We start from the raw sequence: 22,175 nt of genomic DNA, 5'->3' as shown, positions 1-22,175 counted from the left end.
TTTTCGTCTGTGGCCATACTAAAGTCCATCCACATATTGCTTGTTATTGCAGTATATTATGATTATGAATTATGACAGATTGATGTAAAAACTATTTTTCTGAATGAATATCTTAAGAAAGATATCTATATGTAGTAGCCTCTGGACTTCACTTTCAGTGATGGAGATCACAAGATCTACAAGCTACAAAAGTTTATATATAGACTAAAGCAAATATCTCAAAGTTGGAATACTTGTTTCAAGGACATGATCAAATCATTTGATTTTATTAAGAACAAGGAGGAACCGTATGTTTACAAGAAGATCAATAGGAGTGCTGTCACATTTCTCATATTATATATGGATGATATCCTCCTAATTGAAAATAATGTTTCCATACTGACTTCGGTTAAAATGTGATTGTCTAAAGAATTCTTTGTAAAAGATCTTGGGGAAGCATCCTATACTCTGGGACTAAAGGCTATAGAGATAAATCTAAAAAAATACTTGATCTTTCATAGAAAATATACATAGAGGTGCTAAAAAGATTCAGTATGAAAAACTCCAATAGGAGACTTTTATTCCCTAGGCATGGAATTCATCTCTCCAAGAAGACAGTCCCAACACATTTGAGGAGGTTCAGTGCATGAGCAAGATCCCTTACTTTTCAACTATTGAGAGCCTTATGTATGCCCTGCTATGTATATGACCTAGTATATCACTTGCTATGAGTATCACAAGTAGATATCAGTCAAATCCAGACAAGAAACACTGGACAGCTGTGAAGAATATTCTTAAGTATTTGAGAAGAACTAAGAACTTATTCTTGATTTTTGAAGGAGGATTAGAGTTGAGGATAGAAGGATACACTAACCTAGACTTTATGTCTGATATTGATGATAGAAAGTTTACATCAAGGTGTGTATTTTTGTGCAATAATGAATTGATAAGTTAGAAGAGTTTCAAGCAACTGATCATTATGGACTCTACTATAGAAACTAAATATATCACTACCTCTGAAATTGTAAAGGAAGCCTTCTAATTCAAAAAGTTTATTGTAGAACTTGATGTCATGTCATGAAATACCATCACACTATATTACAACAATAATGGTGCCATAGCCCTTGTTAAGGAGTTCAAGTCTTATTAGAAGTCCAAGCATATTGAGCGGCAGTTTCACATTATATGCAACTATCTCAAAAAAATATATATAAAGGTGTAGAGAGTAGACTTCATGGATAATGTAGCAAACCCACTGACTAAGCTACTTAGCCAGTAAAACACTAAAGTCCATTTTGAGAAGATGGGGCCAAAGTATATGGTAGATTGGCTTTGGTGAAAGTGAAAGATTATTAGATGTATATCTTAAAAGTCAATCTGACTGACACATCTATTCCTTCTGAGATATAGTTTAATATTTGATCTTATTATTTATTAATAAAATTAGATAGTTTATTTTTATTTATATTGTGTATGTGTCCATAAATCGTTCAAAAAATTTATAAGATGATGATACATATTCTCAAGAGTTAAAAATTTAAGGTATGTATCATTGATAATTAATTTCTAAATTACTTCTGATTGATAAATCATCATGGAGATGATAATTGATTCGATAAGATTGGTGCAGGGATCACTTCTCTTTAGATAAATGAGTCTCGAGTCTATAGTGTGGAGATACTAGAATGAGAGTGTAGGTAGTTGTTAGAGAATAAGGATATCGAGCATGATCAATAGAGAAGTCGCTTGGATGTCTACTTATTCATCAGTGATTTTTTCAATGCTATAGTGGTATGACTAATTCTTTAATCTAGATACCTCGACTTTTCACAATAAAGTTGTTGTAGTTTGACTATACATATACTTGATTCCTAGCCATATGGATCCTCATGGTGCATATTGGCTGCAACAAATTTATTGTAGGAGTAGGATGTGCACCTAAATGGGATTTATCAACCTTGGTAGATAAGGAGTAGTCCTATGTGATTATAAGACTGATTTCTGACAATCATGGCCATGGCAATATGAATAATGAAAAAAAAATTATAAGATTTATAATATGAACTCGAGTTGAATAAATTTTACATATGATAGATATGGAATTTGATGAGTTTTTATAACTCCATCTTGTCAGAATTCAAGATAGAAGAACTATATCATATAGTAACTACACTTAAGAGGTTCAATACCTCTATCCTGCTGGATTGCTACTATATGCTGCTAAGCGTCACTAGTAAATTGTTAGACTAATGAGAATTATTTTGATAGTTAATAATTCTTATTAAGTGAGTTAAAATTGTTACAATTTTTGAAAGATGTTTCAATAATATTTATAATAGAGTTCATAATATATCTCACTACCAGAAAGAATAGAACGTATGGGATCATACACATAAGAGTTCTAACTGATTAGATTGTTGAATTATGATATCGAATCGCTGAAGGATACAATTATCAATATGATTGATGATTGCATTAATTTATAAAAATTACAAGAGAAGACTTGCTAATAGTTAGTGAGTTAAAGGAGGACTTATTTGTAATTATTACTATATTATTTGATTTGATCAAATAATTAAGGTTGAGTTCTAGTCAAATTAAATTAGGATTTATTTTGATTGGATTTGGTTTGAGTTTGAGTTAAATTGGATTTTGTTGGTCTAAAAAGGTTTGGAATCAATAAGTATTTGACTTATAATGAACCCAAACCAAATTAGATTTTGACCAAACCTTTGACCAAGTATTTGACTTGGTCTAAGAGACATCATGCCCCAATATAAGATCCACACCAAAAACAAAAACACCGGTGGTTTTTTTCTTGGTTTTAGCATGGAGATGTTGTTACACTAAAAGATAAGGTGGCACCTCATGAGATGGGGCAGATTCCATCTTATAGATCAGTTCCAACATCCTAGGACTCTATTCAAAAACCCTAGAGCATTGGGTTTAAAGTAGTTGTGGCTTGGTTAGCACCTCATATAATCAGATAACAAAAGGAGGGTGTGCACTAATTGTTGAGATGCCTCTCTTCTTTCTTCCATGACAACATCCCAGGAGCTGGACGTCCTAGCCTCCATGCCCCATCTTCTCCCATCTTTACCCTCCTTTTGTCTCTCTATTGTTCTCTTGAGAAGAGAAAAAAGAGAATTCAAGGAGCGATCTCTACAAGAGAGCTAGCATACTAATGAGATTAGGATCTTCTGATCCGATCATCCTCGTGTAGATACCTATAGAAATCAGATGCATATGCAGCTTCAAAAGAGCCTTAAAGACATCCACAATCATCGAATCACAATAAAGATCTATCTATGCAAGGTGAAGATCAGATCTCCCTCTCTTTTGTTTTTAATCTTAATCTTAAGATATCAGGGATCTTGGTGTTTTAGAAATTCGATCTCTTATATGCATATTTTGAATTAAAATACTTTTAATCTCTTTTTTTTCCACTACATTTAATGATTTGATGTTGGGAATAGTGTCCCAAAGCCAATCGTCAGCCTGTTGACGGTTGTGCTCCTTTTGTATTAGCATATGAATTATAAATAAATAAAAATTATTTTTATATTTTTCATCACAAAATTGTTTCATCTTCTAATGAACTCCTGTGTTGTGGTGAAGTCCTTAGGACTATTTAGACTCGACAAAAGAAGATTTATCGTTTAGTCCTTAAACCTGTTTGCAACCAAATGATACGTTGTTACCAAGGACAATAATGTTTATCAAGCATAGATCGTTGTGTGCCATATAGATTAGTTGTCTTCTTAACCAAGGAATGTGGAGACACTGGTATGGCATACAGGTGAGATGTAAGGGTACATCTGCACTGAACGTGACCGACTCCGGAGCTATCTCTGCTGTCAAGATTTGCTCCGAAGGGATATGGGTATAAATATCCCTCCAACCTGAGACCGCTACAGTGACTTGCAAGCAACTCACTGCACTTAGGCACTGGATTATCTGAATTTCTAATTCAGTGACGAAAGGCTGCTGGGTGTAGTCAAGTACTTGACTTGTCGGTGCGTATGTCAAGATGGGATTGATCACTCCAATTCAGGAGCTGTATACAGTCGTGTTTCAATTTAATAAAATCTTGGCCAGGGTGGTCCTAATGAGGAGTCACAGAACTGTTTGAGTTGAGCACGACTCGGATGATCTAATCAGGGTTGACAGTTTAACCCTGAGTCATCCTAAACACAGGGGTCAAAAGGGATAATTATACAGTAACCATATTCACGTAGGTTCTGAGTGTTGCGATTGCGACTATTCGACCTATCCGAACATCGGATACCATTGCTAGATGGTCACTTCGATTAGTATAGGAATTGATTCCTGTGCTACCGGCTTGGTTTGAACCTGCGGGGTCACACACATTAGAGGTTCCTATCTGATCTGATGGCTGATAAGAGTTCTAATATTCATGGACTATGAGTCCTACGTGTCTGAAACTTTATAATCAAGAATCAGGATTCTCTGATCATGAGTCCCACACATTTTGGGTACCGAGGTCAAGAGTCCCACTGGTTTGGGACTCTTCGATCAAGGTTTCATATTGATGGACTTTGATACCCGATTGCCTATCGAATTTAGACTCAATATTTATGAGAGGTTTAATTAGTGATTTGATCACTAATTAACTCAATTTAATTGAGTAATTATTTTTGGATCAAGTTCAATTGAATTAGATTCAGTTGGGTTTGACCCGATTAGGTTAAGAGTTGACCTAATCGTCGAGATGGTTTGGTCCCTGATTTGATCAGGGGTTGGGCTTAGTCAATTTCTGATTTGATTAGATTTTATTGAGCCTAATTAAGTCTAATTAAGTTAGATTTAATTTAGTCTAATTATGCTTAACCTATTTTGATTAGGTTGGTTCAATTAAGATTAAACTACCATTTGAATTTCAATCCATGCGCCACCTCATATCTCTGCGCCCATTTGAATTCACGAGAAGAAACTTCTCATGAATTTTCTCTCATGCAAAGCCCTTCTCACGCCCACTCTTGTGCACCAATCTTTGGATAAAATTGATTAGTTAGCCATTCAAATTCAAAGCGTGTTTGAATTTGAATGGATAACTTATCTCTTGCGCCTTCATGACCTTATCCACTTTAGCACCCATATCTCACATGAGAAAAAGTTTCTCATGAAACCTTTCCATGCACAATGCAGCCTCACACCTTCTCTTCTCATGCCCAAGTGGATAGGGATGAGTTGGTTTGCATTTCAATTCAAATTTGATTTGAATTCAAATGTGTAACCACTTATCTTTATCTTCTCACGCGGATAAGACACGTTCGATATTATTTTAAAAAGAAGAGAAGGATGGGGCGTGCGTAGAAAATTTTTGAGAAAGAAAGTGGGGCATTAAAAAAAAAGAAAGCCTTGTGCATGAGGTGAAGGTCCAAAACCTTTCGAGAGAAAAAGAAAGAAAAGAAAGAAAATTGGGCGCAGGATTTTCAGAGTGTTCCCTAGGTTTTAGCCTGGAGTTCGGAAAGTGAGTTAGTGAGCTACGAGTGTCGTGAGCCCACCAAATTTAAGAGACAGAATCATCTACCTCTCAAGCATGTTTGTGATGATCTGGAGTATCCATGAAATCGACAATATCGATCGAAGGAGTTCGATCAGCATCAGCTGTCAAAAGGGCTCTACAACGAGCTAGCACTCGTGAGGAGCCGATCAGATCGGAAGCCTCGTGTGGATGATCCACAGAGGTCAGACACCCTGTATGACTGTATTGTGAGATCAGAGCCTCCCGATGGTGATCAGATTGCGGTGATCGACTACCCGTACAAAGGTATTGTGTTCTGAACACAGAACAGTAAATTGTTTACTGTTCAAATTTGAATTTCAAATTTAAATCATGCATGCTGTATATCATATTTAGATCTAGTGTAGGATAAATACATGTTAATTAATTAGATTAATTAATTATTTTCACTGTAAAATAATGATTTTGAAAAAGTTTTAAAATTATCATTTTACCCCTGCACTCAAATTTTGCAACAAATGGTATCAGAAAGGGTTCTAAGATATGATATATGAATTTGCATGTATAGATTAAGTTTAATCTAAAATTAAATTTAAAATTTAAATTTAAAATTTAAATTTTAAATTTTGAAAGTTGTTCAAATTCAAAATTCAAACATTTGAAATTCAAAATTTGAATTTTGAATTTTGAAATTCAAAATTTAAAATTAAAAAATTTGAAATTTAAAATTTGAAATTTGGTTGAAATTTCAAATTTCAAATTCAAAATTTAAAATTCAAAATTTGAAATTCAAAAATTTAAAATTTGAAATTTGTTTGAAATTTGATATTCAAAAATTTAAAATTTGAAATTTAAAATTTGAAATTTAAATTTTAAAATTGTATATTTAGATATACATGATCCAAGTAGCAAGTAATCGAATTGGGTTGGTTGCCATGGCCGTCCGGTCATAGGAGAAAATAGGGTTTAAAGACCCTCTCCTCCCATTCGATGGGGTCTCCTATGGTGGTAGGGGTGTCGCTGCAATTATATCCCATGCAGATGAAGCAGCGAAAGACTTAATTGTAAAGGTTCAATTATAAAATTTATCATGAATGTGTTAGATTAGATCTAAAGGAATATTCATAATTTATTTTGATTGAGTTATTTTCTGTTATATAATTAGCAATAGGATTGCTATTTATGAAATGTGCTGATCTATTTGTGAAATGAGTCAACATGTTTGGTGAACAGAAAATAAAACCTTTCAAATTTAAAAATTATTTTCAAAAGCCAAACCCTGACCCATCAGCCCAAATACTTAATTAAAAGAATTAAGTGTTGTCAAGTTGGTCTAAAATTATGAATTAAGACCTAAGACAATTGTATAAACTTGTGGGTCAATGGATTAGATGGATTAGGTCCATAATTAGGTTAGACCTAAGGTTAGCTTAAAGAAATGGACTAAATTAGAGTAATTGATCAAATCTAATCAAAAGTTGAATTAGATTAGGTCAAGGATACTCTAGACTCAACTTCAATAGTTGTAGTTGAATGAGTCCATGTCTTAAACTAGGCCAAGATGGACTTAATTCATGGCTACATGGTGGAACCCTATTTACTAAGTTGATCAAATTAAAACTAATGAACCGGTTGGTGTCTAAGGTAAGTTCGGCAGTTTGACCAGTGGTTCTTAAGTGGGAGCTACTTGCATTGATTCGATCTCTGACGAGTTAATGGCTTATCCCGACCATTGATCTCACTTACCTGGCCTACCTGGTGAGTTAGGTTTTGATTAGATCACTTGGTGATTAGAGCTCACCCATGTCATTAGGTAAACCAGTGTGACTGATTTAGGTGCTCCTAATATCGGCTTTAATTAAATCCTTTTAATCTGACTTGGTGAAGTCAGTGGGAGGATTAAAATTGGCTGATTAATTTCTTCTCTTCTGTCTTTTAATAAAATTTTTAAAATTATTAGATCCCTAAAATGATTAAGTTATAGTGATAACTAAGTCATAGCCTCCCATTAAGTGAGTGATAATGAGTCCATTAGTTTAATAATCATTGGAGGCCCAAAGGCCTGATGCTTATTGACTAATGGAATTATCATTCATAGTATGATAATTTGGTTTGAGTCTTTCTGATGTGGTCAGGTTGGCCGGCCAAAGTCGGGCCTGATCATTTATTGGTTCGATTCACCAAATCAAGTCATGTTAATGGTTGGACCTAACCAGATCTTTTCAGTGGAGGCCAAAGCCTACTAATTAGGTTCTGGGGCAAAATTGATTACGAGAAGTTGTTTAGAGAAACAACTGGTTATGAACCTACCCATAGATGCACATGGGTTGACCAACCAAAGTTGGGCTCGTGTGTAGTCTGTGTGGATTTTAGTACCCACTAAAGAATTAAAGTAATTCTTCGAATTGGAGGTTGAGGCTACCAGTTCGTAAAAATATTGGAAGAAACTTTAGACTAAAGTCCAAGTCTTTAGTATTAATAATTCATGTACTAATAGAGGTCTGATTTTTTTTATGCAGCTATGGCCACTACCCTGTTGCTCCGATCATTATTAGATAATGACAAGCTCATGGGACCTAATTTCGATAGCTGGTATCAAAATTAAAAATTATCCTTGAGCATGAGCGAATCCTTTATGTAGTAACGGATCCGGCACCAGAGGAGCCAGCCCGAATGCTAGAGGCACGGTCCGAGACACTTACCAGAAGTGGCTCAATGACGCACCACCATTCGGTGCATAATGCTGGTGGCAATGAATGATGAGTTCAACCGCAGGTTTGAGAATGCCCAGCCGCAGGAGATGCTTCAAATATTGAACAACTCCTTTGGCATGCCTGACGACGTTGAAAAGCACAAAACTAGTTATGCCATTTTCAATGCTCGAATGAGGGATGGAGCCTCAGTCACTGATCATGTATTGTATATGATCGAAATGATTGAGCGCCTAACTAAACTGGGCTTTCTCCTGCACGAGCAGCTCGGGAAGGATGCGATCCTTAATTCATTGCCCAAGTCCTTCCTCCCTTTTCTTACTCATTTTCGAATGACAAAGCCTGCAGTGAACTACCACGGCTTGTTGGGGTTGCTGCAAACTTTGAGAAGGACCACCAGCTCCATAAGGAGTCGGTGAATGTTGTGGGAGGGTCTTCTTCTGGTCATCGACCCTTTAAGAAAGAAAAGAAGAACAAGAGAAGAAGAACAAGAAGGTGCAGCCGCATGCTAGGATGTCTGCACAGGGTCAGACCAAGAAGTGCAAGCCCGACCAGAGCCAGACGGAGTGCTTCTTTTGCAAGAAGCAGGGGCACTGGAAGAGGAACTGTCCTCTATACATTGCCTCCCTGGACCCGAATAGATGAAGAAAAAGCAAGGTAATTATATGATAACACCTTGCAACTTTTTCATTTGTGATACTACTGCCTGAGTATTGGATACCATAATCCCTTATCATATTTACAATTCGATGCAGGGTCTGCAGGTCAGTAGGAGATTTGATGATGGCGGGAGGTTCCTGAACGTTGGAAATGAAAGCAAAGTTTCAGTTCTAGCTCTAAGAATCATGAACCTTGTAATCAATTCTCATAATATAATTCTAAGTGAATGTCACTATTGTCCAAGCTTTTTATTAAATATTATTTCTGTAGGCCTTTTGGCCATGTACGGTTATCAATTTTTAATAAAAGATAATGTTTGCAATATCATTTTGAATGGTGTTACGATTTTATTGAACAACTAGATAATAGAATTTACTTACTGTCACATCTGTTAATATGGTTCAAACCTTCGGTAAATCCCTAGAATAGATAATGTGTCAGATGTCTACCTTTGGCACTGTAGGCTAGGTCATATCAATAAGAACAGGATAAACAGGTTGGCTCAAGAAGGAATTCTTGAAATTGGTGATTGTGAATCACTTCCAACCTGTGAGTCCTGTCTTCTTGGAAAGATGACCAAGTCACCTTTTACTGAAAAAGGTGAGCGAGCCAGTGAACTCTTGGGTCTGGTACATTCTGATGTATGTGGACCCATGAGCTCAAATGCAAGAGGTGGATATTTCTACTTCATAACCTTCACAGACGACCTATCGAGGTATGGGTATGTCTATTTAATGAAGCATAAGTCGGAGTCGTTTGAAATGTTCAAACTATTCCGAAATGAGTAGAAAAATAAACTGGAAAGTGTATTAAAACTCTTCGATCTGATCGAGGAGGTGAATACCTTTCCAATGAGTTTTTGACATATTTAGGAGAGAATGGGATTCTCTCTCAGTGGACTCCTCCTGGAACACCACAGCATAATGGTGTGTCTGAAAGGAGGAATCGGACCTTGTTAAACATGGTCCGATCCATGATGGGGTTTGCTGGTCTGTCAATCTCCCTCTGGGGATATGTGCTCGAATCGGCTTGTTACCTTCTAAATAGGGTTCCGAGTAAGTCTGTAACCAAAATGCCATATGAGTTATGGATAGGACGTAAGCCAGTACTCTCGCACCTTAGGGTTTGGGGGTGTCCGGCTTATGTTAAACGTTTAATTACGGACAAGCTTGGATCCAGGTCTGACAAGTGTAATTTCATAGGGTACCCAAAAGAGACCAAAGGGTATTATTTCTACCTAGCTGATGAGCAAAAGGTGTTTGTCAGCCTTAAGGCAATCTTTTTAGAAAAGGAGTTCCTTGGTGAAGGGACTGTTGTTTCTAAGGTCGAACTTGAGGAAGTTCGGCAGGTGGAAAAATCGACACAAGTAGCTGAACCTGAACCGGATTTGGTTAGATCATATCCGGAGCCCATTGTTCATGCACCCTTAAGGCGATCTGGTAGAGTACCACGTCAACCGGATAGATACTATGATTTCTTGGTCCGGAACGACGATCCTATAGAACTTGATGAAAATGATGAGGATCCGATCACCTACATGGATGCAATGCAGAGACCTGACTCTGAGAAATGGCTAGAGGCCATGAAATTCGAAATGGAGTCCATGAAGGTCAACGATGTGTGGACATTGGTTGACCCACCCGAAGGAGTAAAACCCATAGGGTGTAAGTGGGTCTTCAAGAGGAAGAGGGGTGCAAACGGAAAGGTGGAAACCTATAGAGCCCGTCTGGTTGCCAAGGGATATCGTCAACGTTATGGTATAGACTATGATGAGACATTTTCTCCTGTGGCAATGCTCAAATCTATTCGGATTATGCTTGCGATAGCTGTCCATCTGGACTATGAAATCTGATAGATGGATGTGAAGATAGCTTTCCTAAATGGAGAGCTGGACGAAGAGGTGTATATGATACAACCTGAAGGATTCACATCCACAGATGAGTCTAAGGTGTGCAGGCTACAGAGGTCCATTTATGGACTTAAGCAGGCATCCCGGAGTTGGAACATACGTTTTGATAGGACGATCAAGACGTATGGCTTCGTTAAGAACGGAGAAGAGCCCTGCATTTATAAGTGGGTTAATGATCCAGTAGTAGTATTTCTTGTATTGTATGTGGATGACATTCTCTTAATCGAGAATGATATCCCTGCATTACACGGAATAAAGATTTGGCTGTCATCACAATTCTCCATGAAGGATCTGGGAGAAGCTTCCTACATCCTAGGGATGAGGATCTATAGGGATAGATCTAAAAGGTTGCTTGACTTATCTCAGTCCACGTACTATACTGAAGAGGTTCAGCATGGAGAATTCCAAGAAAGGCTATCTACCGATAGGTCATGAAATTTCTCTCTCGAAGAGAGATTGTCCGATAACACCTTAAGAAAGAGAGCGTATGGGTAGAATTTATATGCTTCAGCAGTGGGATCTATCATGTACGCCATGACATGTACACGACCAGATGTGGCATACTTACTAGGGGTAGTGAGTAGATACCAATCTGATCTAGGAGAGAATCACTGGAAGGTTGTTAAAACCATCCTGAAGTATTTAAGAAATACTAAGGACCAGTGACTTGTTTATGGTGAATCGACTTGAGACTTATAGGGTTTACAGACTCTAATTTTTAGTCTAATCACGATGACAACAAGAGTATGTCGGGATTTATTTTTATCCTTAATGGTGGAGCTGTCTACTGGAAGAGTTCCAAGCAGCATACGTAGCTGATTCAGTTTGCGAGGTGGAGTATGTCGCTGCATCAGATGCTGCCAAAGAAGCGATGTGGCTGAGAAAATTCATCACCGAGCTCGGAGTAGCACCCTCCCTTGTTGGTCCAGTTCTGCTCTACTGTGACAGCTCTGGAGCCATTGCTCAGGTGAAGGAATCGAAGACACACCAGCGGACGAAGCATATTCTGCGCCGCTACCATCTCATCCGAAAATCGTGGATCGAGGTGACGTCGACCTTCAGAAGATCGATGGGAAGGAGAACTTGGCCAACCCATTCACTAAAGCCATTGAAAGAGTTCGACGACTTCAAGTCGAAGATGGGTATTAGATACTGCACCGATTGGCTTTAGGCCAAGTGGAGATTGTTGAGAATAGTGTCCCAAAGCCAATCGTCAGCCTGTTGACGGTTGTGCTCCTTTTATATTAGTATATGAATTATAAATAAATAAAAGTTATTTTGATATTTTTCATCACAAAATTATTTCATCTTCTAATGAACTCCTGTGTTGTGGTGAAGTCCTTAGGACTATTTAGACTCGACAAAGGAGGATTTGTCGTTTAGTCCTTAAACCTGTTCGCGATCAAATGATACATTGTTACCAAAGACAATAACGTTTATCAAGCATAGGTCATTGTGTGCCATATAGGTTGGTTGTCCTCTTAACAAAGGAGTGTGGAGACACTAGTATGGCATACAGGTGAGATGTAAGGGTACATCTGCACTGAACGTGACCGACTCCGAAGCTATCTCTGCTGTCAAGATTTGCTCCGAAGGGATATGGGTATAAATATCCCTCCAACCTAAACCGCCATGATGACTTGCAAGCAACTCACTGCACTTAAGCACTGGACACCTGAATTTCTAATTTAGTGACGAAAGACTGCTGGGTGTAGTCAAGTACTTGTCGGTGCGTGTGTCAAGATGGGATTGACCACTCCAGTTCAGGAGCTGTATACAGTCGTTTTTAATTTAGCAAAATCTTGGCCAGGGTAGTCCTAGTGAGGAGTCACAGGACTGTTTGAGTTGAGCACGACTCGGATGATCTAATCAGGGTTGATAGTTTAACCCTGAGTCATCCTAAACACAGGGGTCAAAAGGGATGAATTATACAGTAACCATATTCAGTAGGTTCTGAGTGTTGCGATTGTGACTATTCGACCTATCCGGATATCTGGTACCATTGCTAGATGGTCACTTCGATTAGTACAGGAATTGGTTCCTATGCTACCGGCTTAGGTTCGAACCTGCGGGGTCACACACATTAGAGGTTCCTATCTGATCTAATGGCTAATGAAGAGTCCTAATATTTGTGGACTATGAGTCCTACGTGTCTGAAACTCTGTGATCGAGAATCAAGATTCTCTGATCACGAGTCCCACACATTTTGGGTACCGGGGTCAAGAGTCCCACTGGTTTGGGACTCTTCGATCAAGGTTTCATATTGATGGACTTTGATACCGATTGCCCATCGGATTTAGACTCAATATTTATGAGAGGTTTAATTAGTGATTTGATCACTAATTAACTCAATTTGATTGAGTAATTATTTTTGGATCAAGTTCAATTGAATTAGATTCAGTTGGGTTTGACCCGATTAGGTTAAGAGTTGACCTAATCGTCGAGATGGTTTGGTCCCTGATTTGATCAGGGGTTGGACTTAGTCAATTTTTGATTTGATTAGGATTTTATTGAGTATAATTAAGTCTAATTAAGTTGGGTTTAATTTAGTCTAATTGTGCTTAACCTATTTTGATTAGGTTGGTTCAATTAAGATTAAACCACCATTTGAATTTCAATCCCTGCGCCACCTCATATCTCTGCGCCCATTTGAATTCATGAGAAAAAATTTCTCATGAATTTTTTCTCACACAAAGCCCTTCTCACGCCCACTCTTGTGCGCCAATCTTTGGATAAAATTGATTAGTTAGCCATTCAAATTCAAAGTGTGTTTGAATTTGAATGGATAACTTATCTCTTGCGCCTTCATGACCTTATCCACTTTAGCGCCCCATATCTCACATGAGAAAAAGTTTCTCATGAAACCTTTCCATGCACAATGTAGCCTCGCACCTTCTCTTTTCATGCCCAAGTGGATAGGGATGAGTTGGTTTGCATTTGAATTCAAATTTAATTTGAATTCAAATGTGTAACCACTTGTCTTTATCTTCTCACGCAGATAAGAACGTTCGACGTTGTTTTAAAAAGAGGAGAAGGATGGGGCGTGCGTAGAAAATTTTTGAGAAAGAAAGTGGGGCGTGAGGAAGCCTGTGCATGAGGTGAAGGTCCAAAACCTTTCGAGAGAAAAAGAAAGAAAAGAAAGAAAATTGGGCGTAGGATTTTCAGAGTGTTCCCTAGGGTTTCAGACTGGGGTTTGGGAAGTGAGTTAGTGAGCTACGAGTGTCGTGAGTCCACCAAATTCAAGGGAGAGAATCATCTACCTCTTAAGCACATTTGCTAATGATCCAGAGTATCCATAGAATCGGCAAACATCGATCGAAGGAGTTCGATCAGCATCAACCGTCAAAAGGGCTCTACAATGAGCTAGCACTCGTGAGGAGCCGATCAGACCGGAAGCCTCGTGTGGATGATCCACAGAGGCCAGACACCCTATGTGGCTGTGTTGCAGTGATCAGAGCCTCCCGACGATGATCAGATTGCGGTGATCGACTACCCACACAAGGTATTGTATTCTGAACACAGAATAGTAAATTGTTTACTATTCAAATTTGAATTTCAAATTTAAATCCATGCATGCTATATATCATATTTAGATCCTAGTGTAGGATAAATACATGTTAATTAATTAGATTAATTAATTATTTTCGCTGTAAAATAGTGATTTTGAAAAAATTTTAAAATTACCATTTTACCCCTGCACTCAAATTTCACAACATTTGAATCATGCATGCAATCCATTTTTCTTTCAGCCCTAGCCTATGAAAGAGCACGACATTCTGGATGAGCTAATGGAGCAAAGAGGTTAGCCAGTAGAAGACCTCATCTCGATTATAGTGGATGAATCTAACCCAATCAAGATTATCCAGGTTGGTTCCAATCTGTGTGATGAGGACCGCCAGCACCTCATCTCATTCCTTTGAACATGCCAGGCATAGATGTGGGAGTTGTCGTCCACCACCTGAACGTGGACCTGAAGCATCACCCGTTGGGCAAAAGAAAAGGAGCTTCGCACTAGAGTGGCGAAGGCCACAAAAAAACAGGTTGACAGACTCTTGAAGGCTAGCTTTATTCGATATTTACTATCCTGAATGGCTAGACAATATGGTGTTGGTTAAGAAGGCAAATAAAAAATGACATGCATGCATCGACTACACGGATCTCAATAAAATATGCCCCAAGGATAACTATCTATTATCTTGGATCAATCAATTAGTAAATGCTACATCAGGTCACGAACTCCTCTCCTTCATAGATGCCTTCTTCAGCTACAATCAAATCCGCATGGCCTCGAAGATGAGAAGAGGATGGCTTTTATCATTGACAAAGGTCTCTTTTGTTATAGGATCATGTCTTTTGGTCTAAAGAATGAAAGTGCGACTTATTAGAGGCTCATCAACAAAGTCTTCAAGGAGTAAATTAGGAGGAATATGAAAGTATATGTGGATGACATGCTCATCAAAAGTAGAGCTGTGGAGCACCACATCACCTACCTCAAAGAAACCTTTACAACATTGTGATGTTTTCACATGAGGCTCAACCCCAACAAGTGCACATTTGATGTCACCTTCGGTACATTCTTTGATTTTATGGTGTCACATTGTGAGATCGAAGCTAACCTCGAGAAGATCCGAGCGCTCCAAGAGATGAAACCGCCAAAGACAACTAAAGGGGTACAGTGCCTCATGGAAAGAATTGCATACCTTAATAGGTTCTTCTTAAGATCGGCGAAAAAGAGCCTACCTTCTTTGGAGCTCTAAAGTGAACAAAGGACTTTCAATGAATGAAAGAGTATCAAGCTATATTCGATAAGTTGAAGAGGTACCTCAGCTCTGCACCTCTCCAAAGCAAACCAAAGCCTGAAGAGGTCCTATACCTATACTCCTCACAAGCAGTTAGCTCGATGCTCGTCTGATAGGAGGCTGTGGTGCAGAAGCCTATGTATTGTATAAGTTCCTTATGATGCAGAAATCATGTACACAAGGTTAGAGAAGATGGGGTACACACTCGTGACTTTGGTAAAATGTCTATGCCCCTATTTGCAAGCGCACACAATTGCTATCCTCACCAACCAACCCATTAGGTCAGTCCTCCACCAGCTTGAAACCTTGGGTCAGCTAGCTAGGTGGGTCATTAAGCTTGGAGAGTTTGATATAAAATATCTCCCCAGCCATCCATTAAAGCTCAAGTACTGGCGGATTTTGTTCTAGAATGTACCATCCCTAAAGAGAGGCTTGAAGCAGAACCCTAGGTCAGATATCCCGAGGAGTGCTAGGCTCTTCACTTAGATGGCTCTTCTAATACAACAGATTCTAGGGCTAGACTAATCCTTACTAGCCCAGAAGAAGGGATTGCTAAATACGCCCTATGCTTCAAATTCAAGGCCTTAAACAATGAAGCCGAGTATGATGCCCTGGTTACTGGGCTTAAAATGCTAAGAAGATAGCAGTTTGGCATCCGAGGGTCTATAGTGACTCAAAGCACATTGTTGGCCAAGTGTGGGTTGAATATGAAGCACAAGAGCCTACTATAGTGAAGTACCTATAGAAAGTGAAAGATCTCATTTCTGATTTCACAACCCTGAATGTTCAGCAAATCTCGAGGTCTGAGAATGTTAGGGCCAATCTCTTGTCAAAACTTGCCACTCTGGGAACTATCGACCTCAGGAGGAGCTCATACATAGAAACACTAGAAAATCCTAGCATTGAGGAAACCTTAGTAATGCACGCCGCCACAAGCCGAGCTAGATGGATCTGATTGTCTAATTCCTAAAGGATGGGACTCTACCTACTGACTGAGCTAAGGCTAAGAATTTGAGAAGCCAAGCACACCGAAAACTAATGTACAAGGAAAGGCTATACAAGAGATCCTATTCACTACTGTTGCTATGATGTCTCCATCCATCAGAAGTGGATGATGACTTTTGGAAAGTTCACGAAGGCATTTGTGAAAATCACTTGGGGGTTAGGACCCTCACTTATAAAGTTTTGCGATAGGGTTATTTGTGGCTGACCATGCAATAGGATGCAGTTGACTTGGTGTGAAGATGTGATCAATGTCAAAGAAACACTAACATACAATGCCGGCCCTTGACCCTATTGATATCGATCACAATGATCCAAGAATTGATTTTGATGAGTACAAAATATTTGAGTATGATACTAATGATTATGTATTCTTGAAGAAATTAATTTATTTTGTAAGGAGCATAATGAACTTGAACATTTAAAGAAGCATGGAGAATAAATCCTAAAGTTAATGAAATATTTAAAGTATTTGGAGAAGTATTTGAAGTATTTTTGAAATATTTTTTAAGTGGCATAAGCCTCAAGTCGACTCTTTCAAGAAAGTTAAAGAGTAGATATTTTGAGTCCAATCCTCGAGCTAACTCCTAAAGACCTCAAGTTAACTCTAGATCTTCTCGAGTCAACTTCAGATCTACTTAAGTCGACTCTAACTCCAATGGCTAGTTCTATAGAAATTCAAATTTATTTCAAATAATTTTTAATGACTAATTTTTATCCTCCAATGGCTAGAAATGACTAGTTTGGCTCTTTTAAAGATTTTAAAAACTTTCCAACTCAACGAAGAGCTAAGAGAAGTGGATCCAAGTGGGAAGAAGAGAGAAAAACTTAGCTTCTTGGTAACGACATTGAATATCTTTGAGCCAGTCAAAAAAGTGAAGAATCAAGTGCAATTAATTGAGTGAACTTTCAAGAGATCATCCATAGAAAATCAAAAGAGAGTCTCTCAATCATTTAAGTGAAGAAGTCCGAGCTTCAAGGAGCAACCATTATCGACTTCATTACACTTCAATGAGTTTATTATTTCTTGAGCTTTAGCTCTTTTGGTATTTATTCTATTGTACTTATTTATTTTTTATACAAGTTTCTTGGGAGAGAAACTTATGAGATAGGCTTATCCAAATGCGTAATTAGATATTGTATTGACTAAGTATAGGAGTGACTTAGTTAGGATGGTTGTGGTTGATTTTTTGTGCGAAATCAATCGGGTTATTTGTGAGTCTGCTAAAATAATCAATTGGATTGATTGTGATCTAGTTAAATAATCATACTGTAATCAAGAGGATTATAGTAGAGTTTTCAAATAACAAAACTTAGAGAGTGGACATAGGTGCTAGGTTTGGTATCGAACCGCTATATAACTTTGTGTTTATGTGTGCTCTTGCTTATTTCTGTTCTGCTCTTATTTATTTTAGTATATTTTTTGTTTTGATTTGTTACTTCCACTACACACTCACTTAGTTCAACTTAATTGTGCACATACTTGTTCTAAGATCGTAAATGGTAGCTCAAACCTCTGCCATGGCCAAGGTGGGTAGAGGTCGGCCATGATTAACTTGAGGAAGACTTCTCATATAAGGTAGTGGTCCCAATCGAGAAAGAGCTCATTTCCTTTACGATTATGGAGAGTCCATATAATGAAAAAGATCATCGAGATTATATCATGTCCGAATGAAAACTAATAGTTGGCTCCACATTGCAAATACAGGAGAGATCATTGCCAACATGATTCGCACGTGATATCTAGAAATCGATTAGTCCCCCTGATGTGCATGACTCTAACTCCTTTATGAATAGAGGGAATGGGGATCCCAAGATAAGCTCTTGAAAGATCTCTTTCTGTTCTCCATCTCTCAACTGACTTCAACATCAGAGAGTCTCCACTAGAGAACACTCCAGCCTGGACTTTTTGTAGGTCTTGTTTTAGCTTTTAGAGTTCCCCACCTCGGTGCCTCAGTTTCAGCCAAAGACCAACTCTCTTCATTTTCTGCCAAGGGGATCTCATCTAGGGATGGCAATTGGATCAGGTCACATTGGATATGGGTTGGGTTGATATGGGTCAGGTCAAAAAATTATTAACCCAAATCTGACTTATTTACTAAATAGGTAAAAAATTTAGACCTGTACCCAACCTATTTATTAAATAAGTAACCTGATCTGATCCACTTAACCTATTTATTAAATGGACTAAGTTAGGTTAAACGGATTAAACAGATTAAATAAATTTTTAATAAGTTAAACAAATTCAATAGATTAAATAGGTTGAGTTAAATAGGTTAGAAATAGGTTAAGAAATCTTTAAATAGATTTTAAATAGATTAAATGGGTTAAATAGGTTAAACAGATTAAATGACTCAATCCAATCTATATATTAAATAGATTAAATGAATTAAATAGATCAAATATTTAACTGAACCCAACCTACATATTAAATAGGTTAAATAGATTAAATAGATCAAATATCTGAAAATCAAATTTCACCCAAAGATTAAATGAGTTAAATGGGTTAACCTATTTATGACTCGAATCCATTTAGTCTAAACTCAAACTTACTCATAGCGAATCGAATGCAGGTCGGGTTGGTGGATCAGATCACATTTTGCTAGCCTTAATCTCATCTGAGGAGATCATCTCTGACCTCAAGAGCAAGATTTGGCAGCAGCAGCTACAATGGCATGCCACATGATGATGTCAGAAGCTCTATGTAGCTACATAAGAACCTTGAAAGTCTCCAAGTAGTCTATGGGGTCCATCACCCATCATATGGCTCCACTTGAGCTATCTTGAACCTTAGAGGAAGGGGATCCACCATTATTTGCTCGTTGAAAACTAGCATGTTGCAGAGGAGGGGCTCGTTTAAGATGCCAACCTTCTTCTCCTTCACTTCCTCCATGACCTAGGATAGGTGCTCATTCTTTTCATCAAGCTAGTGGGTTGGATCAATCCACTGCTCCTCTTGGGACTGTAGCCCTCCTCTATAGGCGATCAAGTCTCTTTCAGCATTGGCACTCTCATTAGGATCCCTCGACCTATCCAATTGTTCCCCCGACTAGGTCCCTGTTGCTGATCAAATCTATCCTTGGGGAGTTCCATTAATGGGGCTTCTTCTCCTAGACCGGGCCCCTAACTAGATCAATTACAGCTTGGACTTATTGTTACAGACTGGTTCCTTTTTCTAAGTGGTATGCTTTTAACTCATTTTGCCATAAATGATGTCGATCTATTATTGTCAAATCTCAAGACAATGACCTGGACTACCTCAATGGACATGTAAGATAAAGGACAAGGTCAGAGAATTTATCAGGGCTTTGCTTTAGTTGGTCCCTCCGATGCTTAAGTCAAAGAGATAATTTTAAAGAGAACAAAGGAGAAAAAATAGAGAGACATAGTCTTAGTTAGAGATTTTTGAAATTATATCCTAACAAACCTAGGGTGATTCTGTATCAACTCGCCGATATGGTGTAAAAACCTTGGGGATGTACTATAATAGTTTGACACATGATGGAATTGCCAAAACCTCATGCATATTAGGGTGGAATGATTGAACCACCTGCACCATACATGAGGGTTCTATCCAACTCGAGTTGGTTGCCAAGCTGATTGGTCGTCAAGCTAAGCTGGGATATCCTGGCTTTGCTGGCCGACTGCTTCTATTTTGCTTGTCCCAGTTCTCAAGTCGGCTTAGAGGTCCTGATCAGAATGCCTTGGAAAATGCTTGGGTGCACCAGTGTTGGCACATGGATCATGAGCTGGGTGAATCTGGCCATGCCATGTAATCATGCTCGTTGAATGCCACATCAGGTCCAAAGATAATGCTAGTCATTAAGGTTTGAAGGTGTATCAAAAGATGAATTAAATGGGCGACTTAATGACTTCCATGATATAGTTGGCCTCTCATTCTCGAGTATATGGCCCAAACCTGTTGCGTCTCAAATCTGTACGGCTGAGGTTGTGAGAAATCTAACATCAAGAACCTTTGGTGTAGGAATTGTTTTGTCAAGTAGTGTGGGAAAATATAAACTCAACAACAGAAGTACCAATTGAAGCAGGATTTGATCATATTCTACACTGAATGTTTTGGCCTTAGATATTACAATATTTGAAAATCACATTTGCTCCCACTTGCAGTAGACAGCAACCTCGTCAAGCCACATAAAGCACAAGAAAATAAAGAAACGGAGACAAACAGAAAATAGAGGAAAAGGATTTATGTGACATCATGATACAATGAGAAAGGAAATGCGAAACGGGGGACAGAGTTGCAAGCATACTGATGGTAAAACACATTAAATGATAAAGAAATACAAGGAAAAACATATCACAATCAAAAGAAAACAAAACAGATTTCCACATAGCTTAATCAGCCAGGAAAACTCTGAACAGCATGTGTCAAACATATCCAATCATGTCTCATGCAAGCTATCATGCCAAAACCATGTGCAAATGCATCAAGAACGATGTTTTCAAGAAATAAGAAAAGGAAGAGCTTAGCATAGTTAACTTAAAATATATAATATAACATATATAATTTATAAAATATATACAATACAAATCAAACCAGACCGATAGACATATAGATAGACTGAGAGATGAATAGACAGAATAGGACTTTCAACTAACACTACCGTGATACTGTAAAACTCCGGGACGTACCAGATTTATACTCTCGAGAAATAAAATCCTAAGACATGATATTTTGCATATACAAGAAATGATCTCGCGACCCACCCCAAGAACAGTAAGCGTTGCTAAACAAAAAGGTGGAAAATACAAAGAAAATCATCAAACTGCAATGCAAAGCAAGAGAACACAGACTGTCTTCCCCACATCCTCACTAAACTTCTTCAAACTGAAAGCCTAAAAAACGAACATGCAAATATATTAACAACATGCAAAAAAGTAGAGAAAGAACCGGTAACGATGGCGGTGAGACCGGTCCCATCTATTCCCTGCGTGACTTCCTCTGCCGTTGAAACAGCTGAGAATCCAGAGTCTGCCTTCCTGTCACACGGACACCGCATGTCTACCCCTCCGTCTTTGTGAATCGCAATACACGGGAGACCACAGTTAGATGATTCCTATGATCTGCTCTCTGGGAAAAATGATGGAATTAAATAAAGGACAACCGGTTAAATGGCATGGGCGCCCACATACATAAGTCTTCGACTTAGTAGGTGGTGTGGGTACCCACATGCATTAACACATACATATGAAAATCTTTGTGCCTGAATGAAACCCAAAATTTAGTTAATACGATACTATTCATATCCACCGACAAAATCTTGATGGAAGTTTGACTTAAAAAGCATTGCGAGCGGCCCTGTCTCGTGCACGCCATATATTCTCATACCATATGATGAATTTCTAAAAGTTACGGGTGGCATTTAACCGTTTAACTAATTTCAACCAACATCAAGCCAGATTACATGTTTAATAAAATAATCCGATTCAGATCTGTATTTTTAACCCATTTAACATAGATTGAATTCGGATCGATACATCTTTAATTTATCATATATTTAATCTGATCTGTATCTTGTTCGGTCCAACCACCCTATTAAAAGTATGAGATTTCGCATGACAAATGTGAATAATTGAATACTAAATTGCGAAATCAACATTTTCAG

The 22,175-nt window shown here is 38.1% G+C and overlaps 1 protein-coding gene across 4 annotated transcripts in view; it reads right to left on the bottom strand.

Moving 5' to 3' along the window:
• LOC105031959 (short-chain dehydrogenase TIC 32, chloroplastic) overlaps window positions 1–21,645 on the bottom strand; it is an 85,876-nt gene extending 64,231 nt beyond the window's left edge. For 3 of the 4 annotated variants that reach the window (XR_012135536.1, XR_012135538.1, XR_012135537.1), the window contains exon 1: window positions 21,461–21,645. Coding sequence is in view for 1 of the 4 variants with exons in the window: in XM_073246181.1 (XP_073102282.1) it covers window positions 21,461–21,569 (109 nt within the window). In the remaining 3 variants the exon portion in view is untranslated. The remainder of the gene's footprint in view (window positions 1–21,460) is intronic. The other variant, XM_073246181.1, reaches the window with a different exon arrangement.
• Window positions 21,646–22,175: the final 530 nt, after the last annotated feature.

The sequence above is a fragment of the Elaeis guineensis genome, chromosome 11, assembly GCF_000442705.2.
Source record: "Elaeis guineensis isolate ETL-2024a chromosome 11, EG11, whole genome shotgun sequence".
Taxonomy (NCBI): domain Eukaryota; kingdom Viridiplantae; phylum Streptophyta; class Magnoliopsida; order Arecales; family Arecaceae; genus Elaeis; species Elaeis guineensis.
The sequence above is the reverse complement of the archived record's forward strand: the minus strand, read 5'-3'. Positions and strand labels throughout refer to the sequence as shown.